The sequence below is a fragment of the Lolium perenne genome, chromosome 3 (genome assembly GCF_019359855.2).
Source record: "Lolium perenne isolate Kyuss_39 chromosome 3, Kyuss_2.0, whole genome shotgun sequence".
In the NCBI taxonomy this organism is placed as follows: domain Eukaryota; kingdom Viridiplantae; phylum Streptophyta; class Magnoliopsida; order Poales; family Poaceae; genus Lolium; species Lolium perenne.
This window is the reverse complement of record NC_067246.2, coordinates 274,386,031-274,397,727: the sequence shown is the minus strand read 5'-3', so window position 1 is coordinate 274,397,727 and position 11,697 is coordinate 274,386,031. Positions and strand designations below refer to the sequence as shown.

Below are 11,697 nucleotides of genomic sequence, written 5' to 3'. Positions count from 1 at the left end.
TATGTTACTTCCACCATGAGTAGTCTTAAAACTACAAAGCAAAGCTAGCACGAAAATAGAGGAGATGCTTCATATGGCTACACAGAGGGGTCATAGTGGCTACTATAATCCATACGAGATATCCCCGCTTCCTTGGCATAAAAAGGTATTTCCATGTTGTAACATGGTATTATGCATGGCTGGATCGCAGATTCTAGCTATAGTTTCCCAATGCATGGAGTTCCACCAATCTACTTTTGGCCAATATTTGCGCTTTCAGAAATTGATCTGGAATGTTCAACTGGTTTCAAATATGTGATATACCCTCCTGAGGCATCAACGTCTTCTATTTTAAACTAGTACTCTGTAGTTAATATTTGAAAGTGAATGATAATATGTGTATTGTTAATATTATGTTAATGTTTTCTCTGATGTTAATCTATGGTTCCTCTTGCTCACAGTAAAAAAAAACGGTCCCTCCTGCTGATTTGTTTTCTGGTATAGTACTATTAGATGCACTGCCTTTTTAAATGTTTCCTAGCTTGCTGATAAAGGTTTAATACACTGAGAAGATTTAGGGTGTGTTTGTTTGGGCTGCAGCTTTTAAAAAGCAGTTGTAGCTGGTGGGTTGTGGAAAAGCAGCTGTAGAAAGCAGCTATTGGAATCAGAGATTTGATGTTTGGCAGGAATGCTTTTTACGTCAGCTGCTGTTAGTTTTAGGAGTGAAATGTCTAGAATGCCCTTAAGTGCTTAATATGTTGTATAAATGTTGTTTTTAAACGAATTAGCTATTTATGTCTGTCTTATTACATAATTATCATGCCTAATAACTAACTTACCTCAATTTACCCATTTTTAGGCAATACAAAATAGGGATTTCTATTTTCGTGCCCTCAGGTCCTTAGTTGTACTCAGTTTTTCTCAGCTCCTTAGTTTTTCCTCTGTTTTCTCCAAGCCCTTGTTTGAAACCCGCAGAAGCAGCTCAGACGGCAGGATTCCCGTTTAGTTGACCGTTCTGTCACGTGTGGGGCCGCGTCGTGTGGGGCCGGTAGAAAGGGACCGCGTGGGACAGGACGAGACCGCGTTTGGTTGCGCACGTGAGCAGGAGCTGGGTTCTGTCTCTCTCGGCCCCAAATTGGCATTATTAAGAGCACCTTTTCCCCCTCTTTTCTCTCTGTCCTTTTCACCAAATAAGTATCAAATCTAGAGAAGTTTGCATTTCTGTCTTTCTTCAATTATTTGTGCCTTTTGGCCCTCGTTGTTTGCCCAATATGGCAGCAAATCTAGTAGGGATCCCAATCTAGTACTCCCTCTGGTCCATATTTATGTAGTTAAATCTAGAAGCAAATCTCCAGGGTAATGTACGATAAATTCACAGTCATAGTAAATCGAGAAAACAAAGTAGGGCCAACAAAATATAGTAGAATAGGGATAGATAATAGGGATCCCTCCCTAGATAATAAGCTGCATACACAGCAGCCAACATAGTAACAGGTTCGAGGTTCTTCACAACACCATCATACTAACAACATAACAACAAGGGATCCCTAGCTAACAACAAAGGGAACCCAACAACAAAATGGGAGGCAGCAGCAGCACACGTCCAGGACTCCGCCTAACCCATCTGGCTCTCCCTCCACTTGTTGCTGCTGCTCCCCTTGGGATCCTTGGGCTTGAGCGGAGGCATGCGCCCGGCGGAGATCTCCACCCGCTGCATGCTGCGGAGGTGCATGCCGAGCGCCCTGTGCTTGGCGCGGAAGGAGTAGACGTTCACCGTCGTGCCGACCTTGGGGAAGGTGTTGCTGATGTTCTCAGCATGCGTGACGAGGCAGTTGAAGTCCGTGCCGCCGAGTCTCCTAGAGCAGAAGGGGCACCTGTAGACACCCTTGGCAAAGTAGGAGATGTATTGGCCGACCTGCAGCCTCCGCAGCACCTGGCGAGTCTTGACGTCCTCCTCCTCCTCGTCGTTGCCGACGTCACTGCCAGACAGCTAATCCATATCAAACAGAAACTATGAGTGAATGAGTTGCAACGATGACGGACGTGCATGATAACAAAGTTAGGAAAAATAGAGTCTGCCTCAGTTAGAGTGGGCACGATTATATATCTACAGGGAAGGTGTAAGCGAACCAAAGCTCATGCACAACAGATTTGTACATAGCAATGGTTCGCTGAACCCTCCCTGTAAAAATTTGTGCCCAACGATTCATCATAGGAAAAGAAACAGATTCCAGATCTGAACTTGAACACATTCCAGATTATTTGCAAAATTAAACGGTTGATATCTTTCGATTAGTGCATAAAATAACTGATTGAGATCCCATGATTACTTGCATAAATTAACTGATTGAGATCCAATTATTACTTGCATAAATTAACCGAACGGCCGAACCCCAAATCTTAAAGGAAATCAAGAAGTGATCAAAACAAAATGGAATAAAATCGGCGCAAATATTAGCCCAATACTCATCCATCTACAGATCCATCTACACTAGCAAAAATAGGGTTCAAAAAGGAATGGGGAACAAAAAAGGAAGCAAACCGTAGTTACCTCGTTCCATGGGTCCTCCAGGAAGGTGTCGTAGGGGTTCGGGGGCGGGATGTACGGCACCGGCTCATAGGGGTCATATCCCGGCGGGATCTGACCGCCACCGGCGGCAGCAGCCTCCGATGCACCGGCGGAGGCGGCGGCGACGTCCGTTGAGGGGACGGCGTCGAAGAGGGAGGCATCGCGCTTGGAGCCGACGGCGCCGTGGACGATGGGATTGGCATTCTCCTTGTCCATCTCGCCGGCAGAGGAGAGGGAGAGGGAGAGGGAGAGGGTTTTTTGCTTTGGAGAAGATGATGGGACGTGAGAGAGACGTCGTTGCGTGGGCGAGTGAGAGTGATAGAGATAGTGGGAGGAGGCGTCTATAAAGGCGAGGGGTGGTTAATGCGACCCGCGTCCTACGCGTCCACCGCTGCATGTCTGCACGTCTTGGACTTCTGCAATGCGACACGCGTCCACGATTGCACGTCTTCGACTTCTGCACCGCGACCCGCGTCTACGCGTCAACAATTGCACGTCTTCCATTTCTGCACCGCAACACGCGTCCTCGAGTCTAACTCTGGAAATTTAGATATACTCAGGTATAACCTCGAGTCATATACTAGCATTTTTTGTGTGCTCAGTTTTCCCCTTGAGTGCTAATACTGGCTAGTGCAATATGCTCAGTTTTACCCTTAAGTGGCTGGTCAACAGACAGTCAACAAATGGGATTAACTAGTTAAATGAGTCATTTAATGTGCAAAAAATTCCGAAAAATAGTGGCACATACTCATGAAGTCTTTACCATAAATTTTCAGTTCTCAAAACATAGATAAGTCATAGATAAATCAAGTTTTACCATAAATTGCCACTTCTCAAAGGCCTTCTCAAATCACCTAGTAGCTATGAAGGTGCATGGTTTTCCACAATAAGCCCTTCCCAAAACAGCTTTCCCAAAACATAATTTGTCTAAATGAGGCCACAATTCTCACACTCATGTATATTTGTATTGCAAATAGTTTGAGGTAGGCCAAGATGGGTTTCATTGTACAAAACACGCATTTTCCATTTTTTAAATCTCATATTTGAATCCCTTAGTCTGTTTATTACACAGGTGCCCTTGGTTTCTTGATACTACTCAGTTTTGCCCTCTCCCTCCACAAATTCTCGCAGACGTGCAACATTGTCCTGATTGGTCTAGCCCATGTCACGCGGATCGTGCCCGCCGACCGTTGATCGTATGATCTAACGGGCAGGATAACCCCTCTCTCTCTGTCGGCGGTTACCTTCCACTCTCTAAGTATGCTAAAGGGCGGTTTTCTGTATTCATTTTCACGCGCTAAAAATTATAAACTCTTTTAGGCATTACTTTCCACGCAAAAAATGATAAACCATCACCGATTTGTTGTAGCCATTAATTTTCACGCAAAAAATGATAAACCATCACCGATTTGTTGTAGCCATTAATTTTCACGAAAAAAATAATAAACCATCACCGATTTGTTGTAGCCATTAATTTTCACGCAAAAAATGATAAACCATCACCGATTTGTTGTAGCCATTAATTTTCACGCAAAAAATGATAAACCATCACCGATTTGTTGTAGCCATTAATTTTCACGCAAAAAATGATAAACCATCACCGATTTGTTGTAGCCATTAATTTTCACGAAAAAAATGATAAACCATCACCGATTTGTTGTAGCCATTAATTTTCACGCAAAAAATGATAAACCATCACCGATTTGTTGTAGCCATTAATTTTAACGAAAAAAATGATAAACCATCACCGATTTGTTGTATCCATTATTTTTCACGCAAAAAATCTACCTATCTTTGTATAGAAGATCGTCTGTATGATTTTTTAGGTCATTTAGAGAAGGTAGAAAAAAAATCCCATTTGAGAAGGTCGAAAAAACCTAACTTGTTACAAAAGCTGGTTTCAGTGAGACCTAACCAAATTTGGCATACATGATGCCATATCTATAACAACAAGGAATATCTAAAAGGGAAAGTTTCACAAAATTTGAAATTTAGGGCGAAAATGATGCCATACATGATGCCATAACTTGTTACAAAATCTGAAAATCAATTGGGTATTATAAAGGGAAATAAAAAGTTTGAAAAATGTAAAATGAAACCATCTATCTATGTATGTATAGAAGATCAGCTGTATGAAATTTGAGGTCATTTAGAGAATGTAGAAAAAATCACCTTGTTAGAAAAGCTGGTTTCAGTGAGACGAAACGGCATGCGTTTAAGCAAAGTGATTTTTTTGAACATCTCCAAATGACCCCAAATTTGCCATTACATGATGCCATACGTGTAACAACAAGGAACCCTATCTAAAAAGTGTCAAAAAGTTTGTCCAACCGTATAGCTCTATCAAAAAGAACCTCACCATGGCGCTAGTATAATTTTGGGCTTAGTTACAAACTTTCGTTACCTAACCTTCAACACGAAACTTGTTTCAAATCACTTTTAGCATACAAGAAACAAATCCCACCTTGATTCGAGCACCACAGTCTCCAAACGATGCCGATGCCGATATCGGCATGGTCAGAACGACTATGCTCGCCGCCACTGCTAGGTCACCGTCGGGATGCACCGTCAATCCCGTCCCCTCATTCGATCACTGACACACCAGAGATACCGCCGAGGCCAATGCTGAACGTACATGCTGATGCCAATGCCGAACATGCATGCACGCCGCTGTGGGCACAGCCACGCCGCCCCGCTATGCTGGACGCCACAGACCACCGCGAGGTCTTTCCCTTCGCCACCACACTCTTCTAGCACCCATCTATACACGCCAGAAAGGAGAGACACTAGTTTTCTCTACATTGCTCGCGTTCGTGTCGGACACGGTCAGTCAAAGTTTTGAGGTAGTCGTCGATGTCGTCGACCATTTCTTCTCTTCTTTGCATGGTTAAACGCGTCTAGTTCATATCTATCTAATGCGTCTGGTCTCGCCTCATGCAGTTCTTTGTGGACGTCGATCTTATCTCGGCACCCCGCAGGCCACCTCCTCCGTGCCATCGCTGTAGAGCTCCGTTTAAAAATCTATTCCTACCCGTGTATTGCCCATTGTATCAGCGTCATGGCCCACTTGTCATTCGATATACCGAAGCCCCACTCGTGCGTTTTGGTCAGGGATACACCGATGCTTACGGTCAAACAAAAATGGATGGTCTGACGTGTCTTTGCGGGCTCTACGTGGCCCCACTAGTCAGAAGATAACGGTCAACCGTCGGGCAACCGGCTGGGTAAAACTGAGGAAAAACTAAGGAGCTGGGGAAAACTGAGCACAACTAAGGACCCGAGGGCACGAAAATAGAAATCCCTACAAAATAACATAGTAGTATCACGTCTGTCCATGTTCATCAACTCACATCACTTAAATAAGTTTATTACTCCGTAACATTTGATAGTCCATGATTATCGTGGCTTTTCAATTTTGACTTTTGCCTTCTATTGCGCAAATCCCATGACTATGTGTGCAAAATGTTTGGAATTAATGCAAATAGCAAGCAAATACAAAAGCTGTTTGGAATCTATAGATACGGATCTTGGTTCCTTTGCAAATAGCAATCTCACACGCATCCACGATATTTCACGGAATCACACAGGTTCAGGCGTTCAGCCGCCCAGATATCTCACGGAATGAACCGATGAAGGAATACACATACGGATCTTGCTGCCTTTGCAGATTCAAGATAGCAAAAGGGCGCCCGAACACAACAGATGCCGCTGGTTGGTAGGACGACTGGGACGAGCTTGTCCTACCAGTGGTGAGGACGAGGACGAGGTCCTCCTGCCGGAGATGTGCTCGATCCAGCGGGCAGCCGACGGCGACCAGATCGGGAGGACGGGAATGAAGAGGAATAGTGCTGGGACGGTGGCGGTTGCTGGCGGCCACGGAGGCCGTGAACAGCGACGGCGGCGAGCTGCAGGAGCCCGGGAATGGAGAGGGGGAGGAGTGCTGGGACGGCGGCGGCTGTTGTTGGCGACGACGACGGCCAGGGACGGCGACGGCGGCGAGCTTCAGAAGGACGAGAACGGCGAGGACGACGAGTGCTGGGACGGAGGCGGCGGTTGCTGGCGGCCAAGGCAGCCATGAACGGCGGTGGCGGCCGAGAAGGGGAAACTAACTCTAGCTGCCATGGAAACGGGACAGGAGGAGGGGGGAAATGAGCACGGGGTGTCGGGCCGGATTGGCTTTGGGAGGGCAGGCCGCACTTATATGGGATGGCAGTTCTTGCGTAAATAATTTGAAGGGTTGGGGACAATCGGGTCATTTACCATTCGGGAAGCGGGGAAAGCTCGGGAAGCAGGTCCTGACCAACTTCGGCGCTCGTAGTGCTTTTGTAATTCTTGCTGTTTGTTTGATCTATCCGCTTTTTAATCCCAAAAGCTCCAAAAGCAGAAGTAGAAGCTTAAACAAACGGGACCTTAGCCAGTCAGTTCGATTTGATCACATAGCCAAGAAAAGATTTTTTCCTTCATAGCCGTAGCAACACATATCTGTCTTCGTATCCGCCTTTTTTTTTTGCCATATATGTTATGCTTTGTGTTCAACATTGCAAATTAGGCTCATGTTAGGTAACTTACCAATGGAAAATAATGGAAGTAGCTGGCGAAGAAACACTAGCTGACATGTGACAGAGTTGCTACTATCGGTGGGGTTATTCTTATGTTGCCTAACTTCCATATTTTGTGGGTGAGCTCTAGCCCCAGAAAGACACCAAACAAACCCCCGCCACGCTATGTTGCTCTGTGATCTCTACTGATCTTTAAGGGCATGTACACTGCTGGTCGCTTATCCATGCGCTTGTAGCGAGAAAAGATGCTATTAAATTAGAAAGTGATTTAAGCGCTAGTGGCTTCTCAACATGAGGCGCTAAAACAGACGCAAAACTGTCTGCCAATTCACCTAGTACGGGAGTCAGAAAACCAATCGCTGGATGCTTTCTTTTGCGCGCTGGACGATTTCTTTTACGTCGACGCAACCAAGACGCTAGGATTGGAAAGCTGAACCGCTGATCGACCGGAAATTCAATCCTGGCGCACATGGCTTAGCGCTCCCATTGTACATGCCCCAATAGGTACAAATATATCATCTCATGGACCAAGAAGAATCTAAAAACCATATGAGCAATGCAACCCTGTCCAAATAAATATTTATACTATTGTATAATTTCAATTTTATAAATAAACTAGCCTTCTCAATGCCATGGAGGTTACCGCAAACGGTATCTCATAGGCGTGACGTGTCATCGCGTTGTCCCTTCCATGACATGACTTCTTCTGCATGTTGCCTTCACCACCCGCAACTGGAACAAAGAGATATATAGGTGCATCCGCATCCTAAGTCGCTAATTTATATATTTTTAGCGGGCCGCCCAGTTACATGTCTAGGACAAACTCCAGCGGATATCCACACTATATGCTACCCCTTTCTCCACAAGACTACCGATTTAAAACTACGCGTGCCATTAAGACAAAGGTAGACAAGCCAAGTGTACTACCCGTGATACTGGCATGGGCAAAAACATCGTTGAGTCTACTCTCCTGACCACGCTATATCAGAAATAGATGGAGGCGGCATGGAGAAGCACTCATATCTATCTAGTTTTATTTGAGACCAGATTTGTATTTATCAATCACGTGAATGAGTTATATTTGAAGTTGAATAGCCGTTCCAAAAATATACAGCTGCTCAATTTTCGTAAGATGACGAATCAATGCTCATAGCCGACTTATATATAAGATTTTTTGAGAGAAAACTTAGAAATATACACTTTCTTTGCTGTATTGAGGGCTTGGCCGCGTAGTGGTGTACACACAACAACAACAAATGTGACATGTGGAACAAAAATAAGGTAACAACAAAAAAACGAACTTATTAATAACTACTCCCTCCGTCCATTAATAGATGTCCAGTGGTTTATCTAAATTTGGATGTATCTATGTCTAAAAAATGTCTAGATACATTCAAATTTAGATAAACTTTTGACATCTAAAAATGGACAGAGGTAGTACATCTTATTCTGTTTCAAAACAGGAATTAAGTAGGTGGAGACACTGTGGAATGACTTGCCACAGAATTGGCACATGTGTAAAATAAAGTCCGGACCAAAGAGTTGGTTCGTCAAACATAACAACGGTTGAAAATGAGGTGGCACGCAGCAACACATTCGCAGATCACGGCCCTTAATTTGTAGCAGCAGCTAGCCATCAGCATTTGGGTAGATCGGACGGTGGAGGCAGCATCTTTTGATTCGGCAGAGGACCGTCGCCGACCATCCACGCCATGGACAGACCCCAGCTCAAGTGCACGTCGAAGTGACAGTGCATCAACCACACACCTGGCGCAGAACCACGGATACAGAAAAAGCACATCAAGTTAGTTAAGCTTTGTCACGAGCGAGACAAGAGCCAGGAGTCGACGCAAGTCAAGCATGTGCCTAATATGGCATCAAAGATTACCGGGGTTGTCGGCGAGGAAGCGCACGGCGACCCAGCCGGCGGTGGGCACGCTGACGGTGTTCCGCTCGACGGGGTCGACGAGATTGTACTTAGTCGGATCGTTCACAGGATCGTAGTTGCCGAAGCCCTGCGCGACGACGAAGAAGTTGAAGCCGTGCATGTGAAGCGGGTGGCTTTCGGCGCCCTGGATGGCCGTGCCCTGCATCACCAGCTCCACGGAGGTATTGAAGGCGAGCGGCACGACCCTCGTGCCGTGGGCGACGAAGGTGTTGTTGGGCGCGGTGCCGGTGTAATTGAACGGATGCGGCGGCGTCGTCGGGAAGTTGGCCATGAGCACGCCGGCGTAGCGCCGCCGGTAGTGCGCCTCGAGGAGCGCGGTGCTGGGCCGGACGAAGGAGTTGTTGTTGATGGACGCCGCGAACTTGGTGCCGTTGGGGCCCTGGCAGATCCGGTTGGGCGGACACGGGTCCGTGCCGAGGCCAACGGTGAAGAGCACGTGCCGGTCCACCGCCCGCGGCACGCGCGCCGGGTACTGCGCGGTGGCCAGACTCCGGAAGTTGCCGGAGAAGTTGGCGACGGCGTTGGTATCGTTGTACCGCGGCAGGGCCGGGAGCGGGAGGGTTCGGGCGGAGGTCGGCCGTGTCGGGGCGTAGTACTCGAGGACTGCCGTCGCGGTGGTGTTGTCGAACGTGCCCTGGGTGTTGGTGTACGGGGCGACGGCCATGGCGAACGCCTGGGAGGCAGGGTTGGTGGAGGCGGTGAGCAGCACGTTCATGGTCTGCCCTGGCGAGATGACGAGCGTGGTGGCGGTGAAGGGCTTGACGTAGTTGGCGTCAGCCTCGACGACGGTGAGTGTGTGGTTGGCGATGGCGAAGAAGAGCTCGTTGTTGAGCGCCGCGTTGATGAGGCGGAGCATGTACGTTCTCCCGGGCTGCACCTTGAGCTTGTACGTGTCTTCGAGCACACGAGCATTAGTTTTCAGACATTTTCAGCAAAATAAAGAAATTGAATCTCTTCATTGTGCCGTGAGCTTCCAGGCTTTGACATACCTTTGGACGAGCAGCTGTAAGTTGGGCCAGGAAGCCCGTTGAAAGTGTATGCGTCGGAGACGTTTGGGCCAGCGCCAGTCTGAAGGGCCTGGTTGATCACCGTCTCCGTGTCCGCCTTGAACCACTCGCCTGCCATGCCATCATCCATGGCAGTCGACCCATCATCAAGCAAGTGCAGAACACACATGATCATCAAGACGGGGAGGCGATAGAGCTTCACGTACCGAACATGATGGGCACCTCCTTGTGCGGGCTCTGGAAAGGGTAGCCCTGGGAGCGGCTGGGGAGGATGAGGAGCGGGCCGTAGAGGTGCACGCGGAGCCAGGAGAAGTGGGCGTGCCACCACAGCGTGCCGCGCTGCCCGGCGACGGTGAAGTCGTACGTGTAGCTCCGCCCTGGCTGTATCGGGCACTGCGTGATGTACGACGGCCCGTCCGCCCACCCGTTCCGCAGCTGCCGGAGGCCGTGCCTGCACCCGCGTCATATATACAACATCATCATGCAGCACCGTACACTGGCTTGGCTGGAGTAAATTTTCTTACCAATGGAAGGAGACGTTGTAGTTGATGTGGTTGTGGACCTTGACCACGAGGCGGTCGCCTTCCCTCGCCACCAGCTTCGGCCCCGGGAACTGCCCGTTCACCGTCGGGATGCTCTTGCTGCCGCACAGCCGTGTTACCTTCGTCATGCGCACCTATAGACAGCGCCATCACCGCGGCAAGAAATGGTTAAGGACACCTATGCTCCCCATCGTTCAAGAAATAATACACACGTACATTGAACGTGTAGTGCCGGGTGATGCCGGCGGTGAGGCCCGGCAGTGCCAGGAGGACGGCCAAGGCAAGGAAGGGGCATGTGGAAGCGGCAGCGCGACCACGAAGAGCACCCATTCAAGCTTCTGCACGACGGACCGGCGGTGCGCGGCTTTCCTCTTGTGGTTGCACCTGGAAGCAAGCTAGTGAAGTGGTGCACTTACCGAGGAATGAGTACGGGGGTCTATATAGGCCCATGATGCCCGCCGGGTTCGTGCTCTGCATGGTAGGAGGTCGCAGGCGTGGTGGTGGTTGGCCTGTTCTACAAAAAAAAATTTGCCCCCTGAATTGGGCCATCTGCTTGCTCGTAGTGTGCTGCTCCTCCTTCCTGAGCAGGACGTGTGGATCTATGGTTGCTGGATCGAAAGCAGATCAACTTTCTAGAATTCCATAGAAATCCGACGATCCGAGTTCACTGGTTATATGGCAGTTTTATTATGATTGTAATCGCCCATAAATATATGCATTCTTCCAAGTGTTCTGAACAGACAAATAATATTCAGAACACATTGCATAAGCATGCATAGTTTTTATTATGATGTGTTTATTCATAGTGTCATCTTCCCACTACTATGAAGAACTGAATAATTAAGAAGGTGAAACATCACTAATTTGCACATGAAGACCTGGCTTTAAGTGGCCTCCTCTGTCTGCTTGCCAGCAACTCCAATCAACACCTTTCTTGTCTTGGATCAACATTCACAGTTTACCTTGCATGTGTCTTTGTTTATCAACCTTTGAAGCTAACCATGTGCCCCTCGGTCAATCCTAAAGAGCATCGCGCACTATTTGCCATATTTTTTCACGGGATACAGTTTCGAGACACTACATACTGTCGGAA

At 47.7% G+C, this 11,697-nt stretch overlaps 1 protein-coding gene across 1 annotated transcript; it reads right to left on the bottom strand.

The window, feature by feature from the left end:
* Window positions 1-8,287: 8,287 nt before the first annotated feature.
* Window positions 8,288-11,005, bottom strand: LOC127344488 (putative laccase-5). Its single transcript, XM_051370782.2, has 6 exons — window positions 10,821-11,005; window positions 10,587-10,738; window positions 10,269-10,513; window positions 10,045-10,173; window positions 8,996-9,949; window positions 8,288-8,874 (listed from the first exon to the last, which is right to left on the bottom strand). Exons 1-6 carry the CDS (start codon window positions 10,932-10,934, stop codon window positions 8,744-8,746), a joined length of 1,725 nt encoding a protein of 574 aa, XP_051226742.1. The 5' UTR covers window positions 10,935-11,005; the 3' UTR covers window positions 8,288-8,743.
* Window positions 11,006-11,697: the final 692 nt, after the last annotated feature.

Bases quoted from the DNA above. Each gene is read 5' to 3' on its own strand.
- LOC127344488 (XM_051370782.2), bottom strand. From the start codon at position 10,934: ATGGGTGCTCTTCGTGGTCGCGCTGCCGCTTCCACATGCCCCTTCCTT. The intron at 10,739-10,820 runs GTACGTGTGTAT...CGCTGTCTATAG, and splicing joins CCCGGCACTACACGTTCAAT to GTGCGCATGACGAAGGTAAC. The intron at 10,514-10,586 runs GTAAGAAAATTT...ACGCGGGTGCAG, and splicing joins TACAACGTCTCCTTCCATTG to GCACGGCCTCCGGCAGCTGC.